Source organism: Aulonocara stuartgranti, assembly GCF_965226115.1.
Source record: "Aulonocara stuartgranti genome assembly, chromosome: 7".
NCBI lineage: Eukaryota > Metazoa > Chordata > Actinopteri > Cichliformes > Cichlidae > Aulonocara > Aulonocara stuartgranti.
Window position 1 is genome coordinate 5394642 of NC_138945.1, and position 19462 is coordinate 5414103.

Here is a 19462-nt window from a genome sequence, read left to right on the forward strand (position 1 = left end):
CTGGCTTCATTTTTTCAACACAGAATCTCCATCAATGTTTTTTTACCGTCTGCGTGTTGAAACGCTAAACCAGCCGAAATCATGTTGAGTTTTTCATTATGGGGAAAAAAGAGAAAAGAATGTCAACAAGAAGGCGAACTGAAGCTAATGGTACATGAATAATTACAGTTCATTTATCATAAAGATGTGAAAGCTCACTTACCCGTGCATTACAAACAGTAATTTACATTACAGCAGTCAAACTGACCGGAAGCCCACTTGCATATTTTAGTTTTCCGTCTACCAACTAGCCTGAGAGAGCTGGTATGCCTAAAGAACCTCCACCACATAGCTGTTCCAGCTGTGCCACACAGTATGCAGTAGTGGATAGTGTGCCGTTAATTCTGTTTTTCAATTGTATTATGATGTCAGACTTTTTGAGATACTGTCACTGGTTGTAACATATTGTGATTACGATTTTATTTATTTATTTATTTATTGTGGACTATATTCCTTAGATTAAGAAATTACATTTCCATCCACAGAAGGCAAGTCAAAGTGCAAATAAAGATCAGTAAAATTAAATAATATGAAATAAAATTAAGGTAAAATGCAACCTGTCAGGGATCTGTAGAACAGGAATAAAGATATTTCTGGTCAGTGTTATACAGTAAAATACTAAAATGTATTTTTTTAACTGGAAAACTGTTTCTATTCAGCCCATTTCATTAAAGCTGGAATATTTTCCATTTTCCATAAAAGTGTTGAGGAACAAATAAAACAATAATCTGCATTTGAATAAGGGAATATCTTGGATATCTTGAATTTTTCTTTTCTTCAACTTCCTCCCTCCCTCCACCCTACAGGTGTTTGATCTCCACTCGGGTCCAAAGCCAGTGGTGTTCGTCCTGCACTCCTTCCTGTCAGCCAAACTCACTCGCATGGGTCTTCTGACGTGAAGCCTGCCAAATGCTGACAGCGTGGATGAGAGGATTCTTTTTTCTTTCTCGTTTTCATTTCTTTTTAATATCTTGTTCGTTTTTCCAACTTGTCCGCTCACAGCTGAAGTCAGGCCTGGCGTGGTGCTGCAGGGGGAACCTTAACCCAAGGAGGTGCTTTGTCTGATTGTCTCAAAAATGTGCCTTCTCTTCCAGCTTCTCCTCGGCCCCTTGTGGTCAGCTGCGTTGCGAGGCGAGGTACAAGGAAGGGGCACTTTGTTTTAAGTCACGAGGTGAAGGGAGACTGTTTTCACAGAAAACAAAAAGTGTGTACATATATATAGCAGTTAACAGTCTCATAACATTCCACGTGATTGTGGGGCTTTTTCTTTTTAAATATATTTCATTATAAATATCCGATGAGATGTTGATGCAGCCGATGTGCTTATGAGATTGCAGCACTTGTGCGCTCTAAGAAACGTGTTAGTGAAGTGCATCGAACTAAAGGAAGGCTTTTTTAACTGACCAAGCGCAGATTGGTAAACGCTCCCAGTTTTTACTCTGCCTATCATTCCACGACAGCCTTCCGGTGTATTTTGGGCTCTTTTTAAAGCGTGCGTGTTTGTCTTTGTGAGAGGAAGACGCTGCTTTAGAGTCGCGATGCAGTTACCCGAGCGGAGGTTGTGCGCGTGAAAGATTTCTGCGGACGAGTGTGTCTTTCCTCGCTGCACGCTGCCGTTGGCTTGATAGTGTGCCTCATAGTTTTAGCACATTATCCCAAACTACTGTTGTAATCAGGATCACCAACTGTGCCTTGTTACTTGTAGTCAGAGACACTCTTTATAGTGTTCCCTTTTTTTTTAAATTCACACAATAAGAGAATTTTACGCTTCAGTCATGCACAAGCAATAGTATTACTCTTATAGTGTAAACAATGTTACGATTTTTTTAGTGTGTATCTCCTGAAAGCATGACTTCCTGATGTTTATATATGACGATTATATATGACATGACCGTGCGTTACCTCCCCCACCCGCGACTCAGACACCTACACTACCACATCGTCTCATCTCATTCTGCTTCGCTTGTGATTACACCTCTCTGGTTGCCATGCCCACATCAGCATTTGTGTGGTCAAATACCTTTTAACAGGAGCGTCACATGACAGTGAGCTGACAGTGAACTGACAGTGAATGTTAAAACTGCCTCACCTCCTAAAACAAAAACAAAAAACAGATTCAGGAAAGTTGTAATATCTTATTTCTGGGTGATTGAATGTTCAAAGATCAGTGTTCCTCTGGAGTACCATGAATGGCCGAGTTTACCCAACAAGTTCTACAGTGAATTTTTCTCATTTTAAGCACCCAAAGTGAAAAATATTAAACCTTAACAGAAGTTTAAAAAAAGTCTCTCATATTAGGTGAACCTGTTGCGCTCGCTTCCAGCTCTTTATTTGTCCTCTAGCACAGCGGTCCCCAAACTTTTTTGCGCCACGGACCGGTTTATGCCCGACAATATTTTCATGGACCGGCCTTTAAGGTGTCGCGGATAAATACAACAAAATAAAACTAGTACCGGTACCGAAAAAAAGAAAATTTATTCATAACACATGTGAAAAAGACCCAGGAAAACCGAGTTAACGATAAAAACGATAACAAAATGACGCTGAAAACCGATAAAAACCCTGAAAACCATACATTTCACACCTGAGCCTCAACTCTCGCGGCCTGGTACCAAATGACTCACGGACCGGTACCGGTCCGAGGCCCGGGGGTTGGGGACCGCTGCTCTAGCAGTCAGTTTAGAGTTACTACTCTGCCCTCTTCTTTCAGCCAGACGTTTTTTCTCCTGTCTCTTTAAGGCTCCCCTCCCCATAAATCAAACTTTCTTCTCATAGGTCCAATTCTGAAAGCCTGAAGAAAGGCAGCACCTAGAAGCCAGCTATGAAAGCCCATGTAGCTTATTGAAAATCTTGTATGCAATCAGCTGGAATTTCCTTGTTTTTATAGTCACCTCAGTTTAGGAATTATTGTCTCATAAACCTGTGATCCCAGTTTGAACCTAAAGCAGAGAGCAGTTTGAAGTCTCAGCCAAATTATGTGAAAATCTTTATTTTTTGCCTTGAAGTCAGATTATTATTAAACTAAAAGTTCGGCACTCTGTTTGGTCAAGTTAATGAGCACAGAGGAAATGATGGGTCCAAGAATAGAAAGTGTCAGTCCTTCCTCAGCTTCCTTGTTTGCTCCAAATAATCAGCCAGCTTAATGACTCATTCTGTAAAAACAGTTTCTTCATTTAACAAATATTGTGACTCTGCTGCCAAAGACCAACAAAGCCGACAAACGTCATTTCGATATTTCCAGTTTATCAGACTGACAGACTTCGTGTTAAGCAGCCAGGTGCACATGTGGTGACCACATTTAAATTTCATTTTCACTCACTCATGGGTTGAGTTCAAGGAACAAAAAAAAAAACAGGATGCAAGGTTAAGAAAAGAGTATATTTACACATGTAAAAAGCTCTAGTTTGATATTCACCTAACAGAAACCTTCTGCTATAACCTGCTGCAGATGTTTGTCCTCCCCACTCTTTTTTTTTTCCAGATTAGATTTGATTGAGAGTTATGATTCTCAAACTTAAGCCCCCCCCCCCTCAGCAACCTTTCAGAAATCAACCAATCAGAATAAAGTTAGCCTTTACTGAAAGGGTGGTGGTGTCTTTTAAGGGCCTGTGGCTAAAATTATACATTTAAAGCAGATCAAGACTCATCTGAGGGTCTAGTAGATAAATTATCTTTTTTTTAAACTGTAAATCAAGCAGAGCTACTCTTGTGGAGTCCCAGAATAAAAATATCGAGTTGGAAAAGAGCAGCAGGTGTTCCCTTTAACATCAACAATACTGATTATAATGCAAAGTTAGCACAGGGAAAAAGAATGCCAGCCATTCATTCTTGTTCATCCCTCCGATGTGCTAAAATTGTGTTAAATGTTGAGAAATGATGAGCGCTTGTAAGTCGTATTGGTCACTCGCAGCAGTGTTGGTGTTCATGTAGTCAGTGTGCTGACAGACACAATGTGATGCACGTGATATTTAACTGACTGAACCAGATTTTTATTTTTTTTTCCCAATATATGCAAGTTGACCCTTCTTCCCCCTTCAGTTCATTTTGCCTGCGTTGGCTGGTTAATGAGTTCAACGTGACTGTAATAAACACATTTTAATCACTGTCAGCTTATTCATGGTACATGTAGCTAAAGTTACCCTTCAGTAGAGCCTCTGTCTGAGGTCCAAAAGAACACAATGTGCCATTGTGCGCACTGACTGCAACATAGGAAAACAAGATAACCCCGGTTCTCTGATACGGAGCACAGTCACCCGCCTGAATGACCTCTGTCCCATTTGGGACATCGTGTCCTTGTGATGCTTTTTTCTTTTTCTTTTAATGAATGTGAAAATTCATCACAGTACACTCACTTCCTGTTTAGCGATTTAAGCCTTTTCAAGCTACAGTTAATGTTGGCTGTATTACAGCTGAAGTAAGCTTTGCTTCTCTTAAAACGTTACAGTTTGAGCTATGCTCAGCCTGGCATGAAGTCAGTTTCTGCAACATTTGAAGCAGTAGTGAAAGGGATACGCTTTTACACCACACTTTTGCTTTCTTGTCACTCTAACTGCTCCTACCTGATCTGATTATGTGAAGTTTAAGAAGCTTCGAGGCCGTCCTGTTCCTCTCTGAGCTTGATGCACTAACCTGTCAAACCCCTTTTAAACCTGTGAATGTACACCTTTTATCTCCTTCCTCTCTTTGTTCTCAAATCGTGGCTGTTCTGTCTATGCAACGCTTCAAAGAAGGGGTTTGTGGAACCAAAGGTATTATCTGTGGCAGCTTGCGTCCAACACAATCATGAAACTGAAAAGTCGCGAGGATAAATGCTGCTGCGACAACCTGTCATATGCAAAGTATTTTAGATTTCCTTCCAAGAGACGGTATACAATGTATGATAACAATGTAGTAATCTCAAATGTACATACCTACCAATAAAACTGTTGTAAGTTACAGAAACCAAGGTGTTGTTTTTCAGTGGTTTTCTGTGTGACTTGTGGCCCACAGCTCAGTCAGATGAACCAGAGCATCTTTGTGTTTATGATAACTGAACCTTTTTAATACTAAACACGCTATAAACATTTTTTTTGTTTCCATTCTAGTGAACTTTGACTAGACATCCAGATATTAGTGGCAGGTTAGTCTGAATGGCACAATTACATTGACTGGCTGGACTTTTGGACAGTTACTGATTACTTTTAGTACTTTTTTCAATACTTTTTTTTCCTTTATCATTTATTTATTATTTATAATGTGTTATTTATAATTTTTCAAAATTGCTGCTCAAAGAAGTACCCATAGATCTTTCAACGTGTTTGTGGAGGAAAAGCGTCAGGAAGATTTTTGGTGGGGGTCATAATTCGGTGCGTCTGTCAGGGATGACTGTGGATCAGGTGGAAGATCAACTGAAGGCCGGTGCATCGATTCCTGACTCCTCCAGGCTGCTTGCTGAAAAGCATCTTTGGGTAAGACACTGAAGCCCGAGTTGCCCCTGATGCATCCATCAGAGTGTGAGTGAACATTACACTCAAAATCCAATTTTATATTGCTGTGTTCTGGGTTTATATAATACAGTCACAATATATGTACAGATTAAAACACACCACACACAAACATAATTTAACTATCCCATAATTTTTTTTTCTCGCATGGTTCAGTTGGGTACTCTACAACGTTCCCAAATACTTGATTTCACATGAGCGCAGTGTTTCTCCAACTACTCCTGCCTTTAAAGAAAGGCTTGTGGCTGTGGCCGCTAGGTGGCAGTAGTTGCAGGCCATTGAACATTTGCTAAGGTCCCTGACGTTTGTCAAGTTTATTAGTTTAGCTACAAAACCGGAAGTTGTTTTCCAAGTTAAATGGTCTCTATAGTCTCGGAAAAATATTACATTTATATATAAATGTAATTCTGAGAATATAATAACCTTGGTGTATTATTAATTCATGTGGTGACTACATGTTTGCTGATTTTTATTTGTTTATTTTTTTTTTTTTACGGCACGGCCCTTTGGAAGTCTTCGCCGGAAGCTGTCACGTATGAGCGCCCCTGTTCAGTGTTGCCAACTTAGCGACTTTGTCGCTATATTTAGCGAGTTTTCAGACCCCTTAGCAACTTTTTTTCTAAAAAAAAAAAAAAAAAGTCGCTAAAAAACGACGTGAAAGCGCGTATCACTTTTACTCTCAACAAGCAGCGGGTGCTGTAACGCAGTCAGTTCTTCTTTTACTCTTTTACTCTTATGCTGTTTTGTGGATCACAAGGTTTAAAACTACTTATAAACACACACACACAAAGGCTACGTTCACACTGCAGGCGAAAGCGCATCAAATCCGATTTTTTTGACCCTATGCGACCCATATCCGATAATGGTATGACAGTGTGAACGGCACAAATCCGATATTTTCACATCCGATCTGGGTCACTTTCGTATGTGGTACTGAATTCGATACATATCCGATGTTTCAGAAAGCGACTGCTGTGTGAATGGTCATGTCGCATTAAATCCGTCTTTTACGTCACTGACACAAGACAGACGCCAATTATCAGCGCCGGAGAAGACATCGCGAACGCTTCCTGGCCATCCAGTGTAGATGTCAGTGAAACTGTTGGGAAGACAACGTTGGAGAAACGTGAACATTTTATTTGTTCTGTATAATCTGTAGATTCTGACAGAAATCTGCAACTATCCTTTGAAGCACTGCTCCTCTAAAACAGCAATAAGGATAATTATTAGGTTATTTACATTATTATGTAAATAACAAAATAACTTAAAGCAAAAATTGGGAAACGTAAAGTCGGAAGTCTTTATATTAACGGTCATCAGTCAAACAATATTGTTTGCTCAGGGTATAAACGGAGTTCGTTGTGTGTGACGTCTTCTTTTGCGCATGCGGGCCGCTTTGAGCGTTCACACTAGAGCGCGTTTGCTGTCGCATTTTATTTATAGTGTGAACAAGCAGACAAAAAAATCGGATTTGATCAAAAAATCGGAATTGAGCATTAATGTGAACGTAGCCAAAATAACTCCACCAGAGTGCCTAATTTGGGTCACTTTTGCCGGCCCAAAACCGGGTAAAGGAGCAGGGTTGGAATTGTGACATTAAAAAAAAACAATAATTGCTAAAAGAAATTTAATTTGTAGTTCTAAATAAACTCTAAATGCATTTAGGACGTTTTTTACTCACTTTATGTCTCTTCCACGATGTTATTTCTCTCTCCAACAACATAGGTTACGATTAGATTAGCATGACCAATTATGCAAATTAGGCGATGACGTCATTTAGCGACTTCTAGGACAACCAATAGCGATTTTCCTTACTGAGGAGTTGGCAACACTGCCCCTGTTGGTTGACGTCTTGTTGGGTCGAGCTGTCATCTTTGCTAGCCGCCGCATTAGCCACTGTTTTGTTTTGTCATGACAGGAGCGTGCAGTCCTCGTACAGAACAGGGCTGGTAAAGACATCACTTCTTCGGGTGTCCACCTTTGGGGAGGAACAGAGGACAGAAATCTGCGCGTGTCACATTAAAGTGAGATGAAATGACAACGTCAACATTACAGGTAGGCTGTTGTTAGCTGGCTAACGTTAGCCCGCTTCAGTTTGGTCACAGAGCTAGCCTTTGATTTGTGTATAATTGGAGCAAAAAGCGGGTTTTTTTACAACTCTGAATACACTGGGTTGCGTGCGGAAGAATTTTCTGGAAGCTACGAAGACTCTTCGAGCCATTTGGTAGATAATTTATTTTTTTTCCACTGAACAATTAAAGAAAGATTCTAATTCAAAACACAGTTTCTAGCCTGTCGGCTACCTTCATACAAAATAACGGTTAGCTCCTAAACCCTAAGGTGGCTGGATGTACTGCAAGATAAATTGCTAACAAAACAGCTGATAGTAAGATTGCCTTGGTTTGGTGTTACAATAAATATGTCGTCTAGATTACATATTATAGAAACGATAGGCTTTGTTGCGGGTACTACTGGCTGTGCCTCGCCTGTAGGGTGTTTCTAACGGTATCTGCTGTCACCGTTAGCCGGCCTGTGTGGCCCTGCTCGCTCAGTTAAAAGGACAGAAAACAAAGCGTTGCTGTTTTGGGGGGACTATTTTAGTCTGACGACTGGCTTTATAAGCAGCACAGTGAATATTTGTCTTAAGGAATAGCTTGTTCTTTGTTTTAATAATAATAACAACTTTTATTTGTTTATCACTTTTAAATAAATAGAGTTACAAAGTATTTCACAGTTTAAATAAAACCACACATTAAAGACAAGTGAATATGTTCCAGCACATGGTCTTGCATTTATCGCAATATATATACGCAACTTTTATACATACATCAGATGTAAACCTATAGCCAAAAATAATAGGAGAAAGATTGTTTTTCTTTTCTTTGCTTTTCGTTTCTTTTTTTTAAAGTAACTTATATAAAGTTCTCAGTAATCCTATAAAACAAACCACAGGTTCAGCTGACCTGAATTACTGAGAAATGCTGTTCCAGACTTTAGGAGGTGTAACCTGAAAGCGTGGGCTCCTCTGTTTTTAACAGTTAAGAGCGTGATTAGATGATCTGAGATTCTTAAAGATGTTGTAAATTCTCAGTAGCTCTCCATGTTTATGCGAGAGCTAAGCCATGTAGGACTTTATGCTATTAATACAATTTTGAATTTCACTGGAAGCCAGTGAAGGGATGCAAAAGTAAGTGGGAGACAGTTACAGTGTGAACTAAAAGTTCTGGATGATTGGGTGAAGAAAAAAAAAGGTTTCATGTTTGCAATGTTTCTTTAATGAAAGAAAGCTGGGCGAGCTTTGAAATGTGAGATTTAAATATACTAGATAATAACGAATGATGCTAAGGTTCTTAGCAGATGATTTGATATTATCAGCGAGCAGGCTGACTGGCTAACTTCCTCGGTGAATCAGTCAGGGCCGGACACAAGAGCCTTGGTTTTGTCAGGACTGAGATGAAAGAAATATTTTAAAGTTAGTATGGCAGTGAAGCATTCCCTCGGGTACCAAAGGCTGTTGAGCTTGAACTAACAGAAAGGTACAGCTGTGTATTGTGTGCATATCAATGATAGCAGGTGCATTTAAAGCTATTAAGCAGATGGCCCAGGTATAATATACACAGTGAAAACAAAACTGTGTTTATGACATGTGTTTATTGCCTGTTTTTGACTCCATGGTTTAACATTATATCTCTGCATCTGCTACAGAAAGCCATTGATCTTGTCACTAAAGCCACAGAGGAGGACAAGGCGAAAAATTATGAGGAGGCTCTGCGCCTGTACCAGCATGCTGTGGAATATTTCCTACATGCCATAAAATGTAAGTATCTTATCTTGACAGGTAGCTGAGCTCTTTGTGTTTTGCATACACCTTGCTGATGGCAACATCTTCTCTTACTCCAGATGAGGCCCACAGCGACAAGGCGAAGGAGAGTATACGAGCAAAATGTATGCAGTACCTGGACAGAGCAGAGAAACTGAAGGACTATCTGAAGAATAAAGACAAACAGGGCAAGAAGCCTGTCAAAGAAGCACAGAGCAATGACAAGTACGATGTCCTTTTTTTGTATGTTTAAATGTAAAAAAAAAACCCAACATTTTAGGCTTTATTGGATTTTTATGTTCCGTGTTCTAGGAGTGACAGTGACAGTGAGGGTGAAAACCCTGAGAAGAAAAAACTGCAGGAACAGCTTATGGGTGAGTGGCCTTGGGGGGGATTTAACCCCATCATGTGGAGCTAAATATTTATTTATGATATTATTTCTTACAATTTTCTTTGGTTTTGTCATAATCAAACAGCTGTGTCTATTAATTGCATCCCAGTAGGTGTGTCATCATTACTTTTTTTTTGTGTGTGTAGGTGCTATTGTAATGGAGAAACCCAATGTGAGGTGGAATGATGTTGCTGGGCTGGAAGGAGCTAAGGAAGCTTTGAAGGAAGCAGTCATCCTGCCCATCAAATTTCCTCACCTTTTCACAGGTACTGTAGGTCTCAAGTCTCTTCATTCTGTTTAAACCCAGTAAGCAGTCATACACTGATATCAACACTACTTTAAAGACAAACTTTTCTTCTGTGTCTTTTGTTTCTCAGGCAAACGGACCCCATGGAGAGGCATCCTGCTCTTCGGTCCTCCGGGAACAGGGAAGTCATACCTGGCCAAGGCGGTGGCCACCGAGGCCAACAACTCCACCTTCTTCTCTGTCTCCTCCTCAGACCTCATGTCGAAGTGGCTGGGAGAGAGTGAGAAGTATGTTTTCAATGCGTCATTTCAATTCAGTGTAATTTACATAGAGCCAATTCCCAACAACTCTCATCTCAACGTGCTATAAATTGTCATGTAAAGGCCGTACAATATTGGAGAGGGAAAATGGATGAACTAGTTTTTCAGCATCACTCTGAGTCAGGAGTGTTTCTAATTTTTAGTATTGTACACTTGTTTAAGCGAGGTAAAAAGGAAATATCAGAAATGCTTCTAAAGTTCCTCACAGCCTTGGGGACAGCTGTTTTGTTATCCTAGCAGAATATCAATTAAACAGCTCCATAAATATTCAACTGTACCAGAGTAGAAACCTGAACTTATAAAGCTGAAACAGTTTTGTAAGTATATTTTTAATAAATAGATTGATATGTGATTTAGCAAGTAGAAATACTGGAAAAAAACAACTTTGATAACTGAGTATTTTGGAATTTTAATCTTTAAAGGTCTCATCTTAAATTGCATAAAGGTGATGAGCAATAATTACAACATTTGTTACTTCAAAGACTAAATCGATTTCTTAGTAATAAAAAACTAATGGTCTAATATTGCTATCCCTCAGACATATTTACTCCGTCTCTGCCCGTCTCTCTCAGGCTGGTGAAAAACCTGTTTGATCTAGCTCGCCAGCACAAACCTTCAATCATCTTCATCGACGAGGTGGACTCTCTGTGCGGCTCGAGGAACGAGAATGAAAGCGAGGCTGCCCGCCGCATCAAGACAGAGTTTCTGGTCCAGATGCAGGGTGAGTCACACGAGTGCTATCGGATATATGAAGTGTGAGGAATATGCAGTATTAAATAATATTGTTGAAACCTGAGGCACAGCCATTTGGAAAAACATGGCGTCTGCAGTGTTTCAAGTCAGATTGATAATGTGAGCAAAGAGGGGCTTTTTTCAGCCTCACATCTGTGTCAGACTGAATGTGCGAATCTTGTTAACACTTTGTGGAACCTGGATCACATCACCGTGATGGATTGAAATAAGGGACCTTAAGACCACAGCAGCCTTTTCAGAGTTCATAGAACCATACAGAACCACAGAACTTCACTGTGCTTGCTCTGCACCACAAGAGGAACTTCTAAAAAACACAAATGTTTGGTGATTTTTCTGGATGTAAGTGTATGTGGTGGCAGCACTGGTAACCATCATATGTGAAAAATCCTTTTAAACAGTTTTCTGATTGTTTTCAACACATTTCTCAGTTGAAGACTTAGTTATTTGTCACTTATTTGTCTTTAGGTTGAACGATCTGTGGTGATGTCAGGCATGTTCTGTTTTCATAACTTTTCTTGTTAGTACGGTATTCATTCCACAGAATATAAACAATTTTATTGTGTGGCATCAGTAGCTCATCATTGTTTATATTGTATAAATAAATTACACTGACCGTTATTCCTGCTACAGTCAGTTAAGAGAGTTTTCCAGAGTTTCAAAAGAAGTGCTTGTGTAGATTGACACTCTGCTTTTGTAGGTGTCGGAAACAACAATGATGGCATTCTGGTGCTCGGAGCCACCAACATCCCCTGGGTGCTGGACGCCGCCATCCGCAGAAGGTCAGAGGTCATCTCAGATGTTTGTGTGTGTGTGTGTGTGTTTTGTTTATATTCTGTGGGGCTTTTTATTCCAAAAAATGTACTTTTGCTGCACTGTTATTATTCATCACAATGGTAATTCTGTCATGTTCAGTGTTGGGTAAGTTACTTTAAATTAGTAACGTAGTTACTTTACTAGTTGCTTCTATCAAAAGTAACTCAGTTACTTCAAGTTACTCGTTACTTTCAAAGTAACTAGTTACTAGGGAAAGTAACTTTGGTTTTACTCAGAATGCTCTTGTTAATGTGTTTCTTCCATAACTGGATACCCAGCAAGAGTGCCAGTCTTCTAGCTTGCTTACTTGCCACAAGTGCACTGTGCCACCTACCAATAGCAAGGAAAAGATAATGTGCATATTTCCATGAGAGAAATCCCACGCCTCGACCGTCGTTGACCGCCGCCGTGATTCTAGCCTACGTCACAGCGTTATGTGCGCTTTTTACATCCAACACAAAAACTGCAGTCGTGGTGCTTTCGATTGTACTCAGAACTCAGAAATTCTGCCTTCTGAGTAGGAAGATGTAGGCAACACCAGACTGCAGATGAGCTGCATACAGAGCTGGACTGGGACAAAAAATCGTCACGGGCATTTTGATTGACCGGCCCACCATTATAGGAAAAATCATAAAGCCTTTGAATGAAAACAAACACTGTTGTGACAGTGATGTACACTGTTTTGATGGTATATATGTATCAATCTATCAATGGTTTCCTCTTTCTGGCGCAAAGTGGGCTGATCATTGATCAGTTTCATGATTGAAGTAGAAACGGGAGAGGGAGGGGAGAGAATGAGAGAAGAAGAGGCAGCTGTGCAGCAAAGAAGTGCAGCACAGAATAACTCCAGCTTTGTGTCTTTTTCGTTGTAGCTGAAGTCCGGAACAAACTGTGTTCCTTTTCAGCTCAATATGAAATATTTTCTCTGAATACGGAACGATTCCGTTTTTTACAGGATGGTTGGCAACTCTACTAACTAACCTTATGAACAAAATAAAGTTCAACATCAGTAACATCATAGCACCCACCCAGCTGTATAGAAACTCTGTCATGCTAGCTAGCACGCAGTACAAAAAAGTCAGCATAACGAAAATAAACTCCACCTAAACTTGGTTTATATCTGACCCAGATGGACTGCAGGTCATAACTTCTTACCTGAAGTTCAGTTCACCTGACACTCGGACCGGCGGCCGCTTCGGGTCTCTCCTCTTGCCTCCCCTTTCCCTCATCCACCTGCTGGCCTCCATCACTTGCTAATGTTACTGAATCTGTGGAAGCTCCGTGATAGCCACCACATGAAGTAACAAATAACGAGCCTATCTAAATCCCAGTAACGATTAACGCGTTCCTGATTTTGGCATAATAACTAGTTACCGTGCTCGTTACCACAGTAATAACGTAGTTACTGTAACGCGTTACTTAATAACGCGTTAGTCCCAACACTGGTCATGTTACTTCTAATTCTGGTGTGTTAAGAAAACACAAACCTTTGAACTCGGGTAGATTCTGATGCTGTTAGTTTGAACCCAAATGGAGAAACCACAGGGCTTGAAGTGTTGTTGTTTTAGGATGAATCTGAAATCTAAATTCTTATTAAATCCTCCTGCATTTGGGGAATATTTCAGAAAGTGATTTTCTAATCTGTTTGTCTAAACGCATGTTAATGTTAAGATTCATACTGCTTTTTGACTGCTGACCATGGTGTCACAGTCTGATGTCGTTTTTTCTCCTCCTTTAAACTACTCAGCTGTTAACAAAGCATTTGTGTGGACACACACCTGAGCTCCAGCTCTCATTTTGAATGCTGACCATGTAAAACATTGTCCAAACTTCTTGTGAGTTGTTCTCTATGACGTTTAGAATTTAATGTTGGCTCCAGATATTTTTGGACAGTGGCATCATTATTGTCTTTTTACCTTTGTATCAAAACATACTTGGGTTACTGCTAAATGCTTTAAGCTTCAAGTGCAAACATTCAATTCTAAGTTGAGGGGTTAACCCATCATATTGCATTGACCACTGAAGTGTTGCATCTGTACTTTAACACTTTGGTCAGGAAGTGATTTCAAGTGTGCTGTGGCTGTTAATACAGAAAAAGAATTTAGTATGGATATTATTAAGATCGTGAGTGGCTAACTATTTTGTACATACTGAGGAAAACACACATGGAAGCACATGGGAAGACCTGGAAAACCACAGACATGGGTGATGACAGGATCTTTTCTATAGTAAAGAAAAGCCCCTACAGATCATCCAGCAAAGAGTAGAGACCAACCTCCATGAGGTATTTATATAAAGTGTTAAATGAAGAAAAGATTTCAGGAGACCTGCCACAGGGAAAACAGGAAGGGCCAGAGCTTGCTCGTTGACAGCGACTGAATTTTCAAAATAAGTGCGCATTACCTCGGCTAGATGAACAATTATGAAAAAAAGTCTGTGCTTTGGAAACAGTGCACTGTGTGTGTGATCTGTTAGAAGACGTTGGCTGAGGCTCATCATGTTATGTTACGTTACCATGGGCACATTACAAACACAAGCTGCTGGGGGATAGTTCAGCTTATTTAGATGGCCACTTGGAGAAACCAGCAGTACCCAACAACACGTTCATCAGCAGCTACATTTTGCCTCCATTTAAGCACAAAAGCTGAATTCAATGTTAAATTAAAATGTGGAAAAAAGAAACGTTTCACTTGAAACGAGAAGGATGTGGCTTCAAACAGGAAGTAGTTCCTTCTGTAATTGTTACTGAACAGAGTGAAAGATCGCTCTGATCGACAGCTCTCACCTCACTGAGGAGGGCAGGCAGTATAAAAATCATCCTGCCTCCTCTTGGGAAATAGAGTTAAAGAGTTCCCAGCAGCTATCAGCTTTTCTGTCAGATCTGTACAGGCTTGCATTTTTGGTGAATAGTGCTGGGAATGCAAAAAGAAGACAGCTCCTGTAAGAAGTGGCACTGAAATCCACAGCTGATTAATAACATCTTAAACTTGTAATCCACTCGGTGTCTTGTGGAAGCATAATCTTAAATGTATACCCAGTTAGAAGCATATGTAATACAAATTATGTATTATAGAATTATTAAACAAATCAGAGATGCGGCTCTTGAACTCCACTAAACGAGCTTTGTAGGATTCAGAGCTCGATATACTCGCCTTGGAACAGCCCATCGAATTATCATCTGCCTGAAATAAAACATTTTAGCTCCTGTGTCTATAAGGCTACCCACATTTTAAGCCAACTTTGGTTATTATTCATCTGACTGGCTGCTATTTGCGTGCCTGAGACCTTATTAGGGATATCCATTCTTGATGATATCATATCGAGCCAAGCATATAAAAAATGTCTAAAACTAATTCTATATATAATCCTGAAGTCTGAGCTACATAGACTGATTATTTAAAACTTTGGTCGTGTTTAATATAAGCATCGACCAGTGGAGTGGGATTTATGGCAGAAATAAGGAAAAGCGGTCAATCTACAGCCAGTGAACCCAGTATCCGACTCCTGCTTCACTTCCTCTAAACTTTAATAGTAACGAGTTGATTTTAGAGCTACGCTTTGCTTTGTTATACCTTTTCTTGTGTGCCGTTTAAGTGTACGTGTGTTGAGGAGCATCCGTAAGACGGGCTTGTTATTTTTGTTGTGCGTCAGATTTGAGAAGCGTATCTACATCCCTCTGCCAGAGGAGCCGGCTCGGGCTCAAATGTTTCGCCTCCATCTGGGCAACACACCGCACAGCCTGAGCGAGGCCGACCTGCGGCAGCTCGCCCGCAAAACAGAAGGCTACTCCGGTGCCGACATCAGCATCATCGTCCGGGATGCTCTCATGCAGCCCGTTAGGAAGGTCCAATCTGCCACACATTTCAAAAAGGTAAGAGAAAGAAACCTGTGAAATCTTCAGTCTTGGATCTTTGTGATATAAATGAACTATTGAAAGGGGCCCTGTTACCTGGACTTATAAGGTCTTTATAAGTCTTGATTAAAGTTCAGTTCATCCTCTGTTAAAAATTAGCTGTTTTAAGCTTGTTTGTAAAAGAAATCACCCCAAAAAACCAAGCCTGTGAGCTCCAGTACCTGTGATCAGCTGCCCTGTGCTTCTGCTGACTGTCAGGTTTTAGTCAAATCTGTCCATGGTATGTAAGCAGATGTTGAGGAATGAGGAATTAGAGCTGCTTTTCAGCTACTAGACAGTATATTACTATTAAAGAGCATCATCACTCAGGCGTGCAGCAGTCTAACAGACTCCGTTACTGTAAATGTTATCAGAATACTGCAAACTAACCAGTTTAACATGAATTTAATTAAGTTATTGTGTTTAGTATGTAGTTGAGATTGAGTTACTAATGTCTCAAAGATCGCCCATAGACTCAGCGGGGTTCGATGAAGCCTTCATGTGGAGGCTGCAGTGTTTGGTGTGATTAATCGGTGCTGCACAGGAGCTTTTTTCCCCCTTACTCCTGCAGGTCCGCGGTCCATCCCGAAGCAACAACCAGGTGATGGTGGATGACCTCTTGACGCCATGTTCCCCTGGCGATCCTGGGGCTATAGAGATGACCTGGATGGACGTGCCTAGTGATAAGCTACTGGAGCCCATAGTCTGCATGGTAAGATGCAGGAACGTGAAGGAAAATCTGTTGTTTCACTAACAGCAGCTTTGATTTTCTTTTAAACTGTGACATATTACCATCTTCCTTTCCACCACCAATGAACAACAATGACATAGATTATCAGCCAGATTCATTATACATGTAAAACTGCTGAAGGAAGGTTTATAAGATAAGACCTCCTGTGATGTTTGGTTTCAAGATGAGGCTAAGGTGGAGGTGGTGGAGATGAAGATACTAAGATTTTCATTGGGATTATTAATGAGTAATATTACTATTAACCAGTAATATCATAAGGACGGCTCATTGAGCAGTTTGGAGACAAAGTTGGAGAGGTGAGGCTGAGATGATTAGGCTGTGTGCAGAGAAGGGATAAAGGATATGTTGGACAGTTTTTCTGCATAAAGAAAGCTTCTGTTGGATTGAAAGGACCTCACAGTGATATACAGTATTTAAATATGCAGTATAACAGTAATGAAATAACAATAATGAACTGTGTGTGTGTGTGTGTGTCCGTGTCCCTACTTTGCAGTCGGACATGCTGCGCTCTCTGTCCACCACCCGCCCCACAGTTAACACCGAAGACCTTCTCAAAGTCAAGAAGTTCACAGAGGACTTTGGGATGGAGGGCTGAGAGACAGAGCCCCACGTCTCCCGCTCCATCCCCAAGTCCAGCAGAAGGGTCAGACTGCTCCCAGTACCAACACTCCACCCCTCTCCTCTGCACCATCCTGTAGGCTTTCATCTTCAGCTGAGCACTTGGTTCACTGCCTCTCCTGGATTTATAACATGGCGCCAGTCTGCATCTTCGTGTCTCGTCCAGGCCCGGATGTTTGAATCCCTGGAGGACATTGACCAAATGCAGAAGTAGAAAATCTCAGTGTGATTTGGTAGCTGGACTGTAGACTTCCTCCCCTGTCGCCTCTGCGTTTTTCCCCACCCTTTACAGACTGTGCTCCGTTACAGCATATTCACTACAAGAACTGTTCATCTGCGCCGCATTTAATGTGAGGAAATGCATAAAGTTTGTCCCACTGTGAGCCTGTCTCGTCTCCGACCGAAGGGCCATACATTCTGCTGCCGTCATGCAAGTCCCTTTGGTATCGCCATGAAGGACAGTGAAGAGAAGACGTTAGTTGTTCTGCCAGGCATGCGGAAGTGTGAAAGCATTTAAGTGTTTTTATTAAACTTGTTTCTGTTTAATGTTTCTGTCTAAATGTTATTTTGATATTTAATGCAGTTAAACCAAGTGAGTGTGTCTGGTTGAGGCCTGTAGCTCCGTGCTCGCAACAGTCTGAGTGAAGCATTTACATTACCAGAGATGTGCTTGACTGGGAGCCAAGTGCAGCAGTTCCTCAATCTGAAAATACTAAGAGTGATAATTTAAATGAGATGGGGGAAAAAATCAGTATTTCCTGCTTTTCTCTGTTTTCTGTAACTTGAATGTCTTTTATTTTGAAAAGGATGTACACTCTGGGAGATGGATGATTGTCATTGAAAAGCCATTTGTTAACACAGCATTTAATCAACATGAACAAAAAAGCAACGAATACTTTAAAAAAATAGATTTTTAAGAAAGCCCAAGTGCTGATCAATGGCTCTATTTTTTTTCCTTATTTTTTCTTTTCGAAGCGAATAAACTGATAGACGATGCATCAACACTTCCTGTTTTGAAGCAGCAGTTGGTGGGATTGGTAGCTTTTCTGGAGCATTGGCTGTACATAAATGATGGACATGGCCACGGTGATGTCATTCATTGGCTTCAGTCTTCACATATTGAAGCCCAAGTATTAGCTGCTAAAAGTTTGTGGTGTTTTTGAAGACACAGCTGCAGCACCCATAAGTTAAAATCCAATCAGGTGAATAAAAAAAATTTCACCTGCTATAGAAACCAAAGCTTGTTCTCTGTAACTGGCCATACTGGCGGTGCATTTAGAGCGTGGCTCAAGTGGCCATTAGTAATGCAGTTTTTGGATCTTTGCCATTGGCTTCCTTTTTTTCAGCTGTGGTCAGTGAGGCTTGTTCTGGAGTTTTCAAACTAAAACAGCTACCGTGGGGCAAACAGTCACACTTTCGCTTCATGTTTAGGAGGCCGTTACGTGTGGAAGAAAGCGTCCTTTTGGTCTTTTCACTACATTTCCTAGAATACACCTAGTCTTATTTAAACTGCGAAGTCCTTCTTTTATGGATGTTCTGTTTTTGATGTTTGAGTTCGTGTTCTGGGTGTTTTCCACTCTTCATTGAAAATATTCAAACTGAGCGGATACATGAGTGGGAAAAATATGCCACAAAGTGCAGTGGAAAATAAACAGTCTCATTAAACATGAAAATTGAAGACATCGTGTCTGTGGCACTTTAAGGAAACTAACATCCCTCACTTGGTTTAACAGCACAAGCTAATTAACGCCGACTGCAATTAATCCACTAATATTCACATGTTAGTGGATTAAGAATCAGTCAAGCACATCTTTGTGTTGCCCTGCATTCATGGTCAATCAGTGTTATGGAACATTATTTATATAAATTACTGGTCACGTGTGATGTGTAACTAATCCAGCTACAGTATGTTTATTCTTTATGTATTAATTTTCTGTGATTCATGATGGAGCACCAGTGAGAGGCCTGACCCCCCCCCCCCCCCCCTTTATTGGAGGCAAATGTACAGAGTTCTCCTCCAGGGGCGATGCTGCTGAACGTTTCATTGCTGTTGTCCTAATTTCAGCAGGGAGTTTAAGGAAAGCTGTCCTGCACAGACTCTGACCTCCTGCTGTTATGGCAGGATTGCAGGCGTGCCTGGTGGACTCACTGATGGACTTCTGGAAGCTACAGTAGAATCGCTGCGTGTTTGTGGAGGTACCTGTTGTTCAGGGGAGCTCAGTTATTAACGTCCCTGTACGGGGATTTAACCTGACGCTGGCCATGTTACCATTACTACTAATTTAACCTGAATAAATAAAAACTGAAATTTCAAATGGAAAAAAAGACACTACTG

At 40.7% G+C, this 19462-nt stretch overlaps 2 protein-coding genes across 2 annotated transcripts in view; both read left to right on the plus strand.

Annotated features, from left to right (window-relative positions):
• The window catches only part of sntb2 (syntrophin, beta 2), a 66105-nt gene extending 61121 nt beyond the window's left edge, over nucleotides 1–4984 (plus strand). The window contains exon 7 of the mRNA XM_082538123.1: nucleotides 846–4984. Within this exon, the coding sequence (XP_082394249.1) occupies nucleotides 846–938 (93 nt within the window). The 3' untranslated portion in view covers nucleotides 939–4984. The remainder of the gene's footprint in view (nucleotides 1–845) is intronic.
• A 2349-nt stretch (nucleotides 4985–7333) lies between these two features.
• Nucleotides 7334–19459, plus strand: vps4a (vacuolar protein sorting 4 homolog A). Its single transcript, XM_082538125.1, has 11 exons — nucleotides 7334–7577; nucleotides 9228–9339; nucleotides 9423–9567; nucleotides 9655–9716; nucleotides 9880–9999; nucleotides 10111–10267; nucleotides 10873–11021; nucleotides 11751–11832; nucleotides 15518–15737; nucleotides 16330–16470; nucleotides 17003–19459. The coding sequence occupies exons 1-11, from the start codon at nucleotides 7557–7559 to the stop codon at nucleotides 17102–17104; spliced, it is 1311 nt and encodes a 436-aa protein (XP_082394251.1). The 5' UTR covers nucleotides 7334–7556; the 3' UTR covers nucleotides 17105–19459.
• The last annotated feature ends 3 nt before the right edge of the window (nucleotides 19460–19462 follow it).

Excerpts from the sequence above, each read along its gene's own strand:
- vps4a (XM_082538125.1), top strand. The coding sequence starts at position 7,557 with ATGACAACGTCAACATTACAG. Across the intron at positions 9,340-9,422 it reads TTTCCTACATGCCATAAAAT|ATGAGGCCCACAGCGACAAG; the intron begins GTAAGTATCTTA and ends CTCTTACTCCAG. Across the intron at positions 10,000-10,110 it reads ATTTCCTCACCTTTTCACAG|GCAAACGGACCCCATGGAGA; the intron begins GTACTGTAGGTC and ends TTTGTTTCTCAG.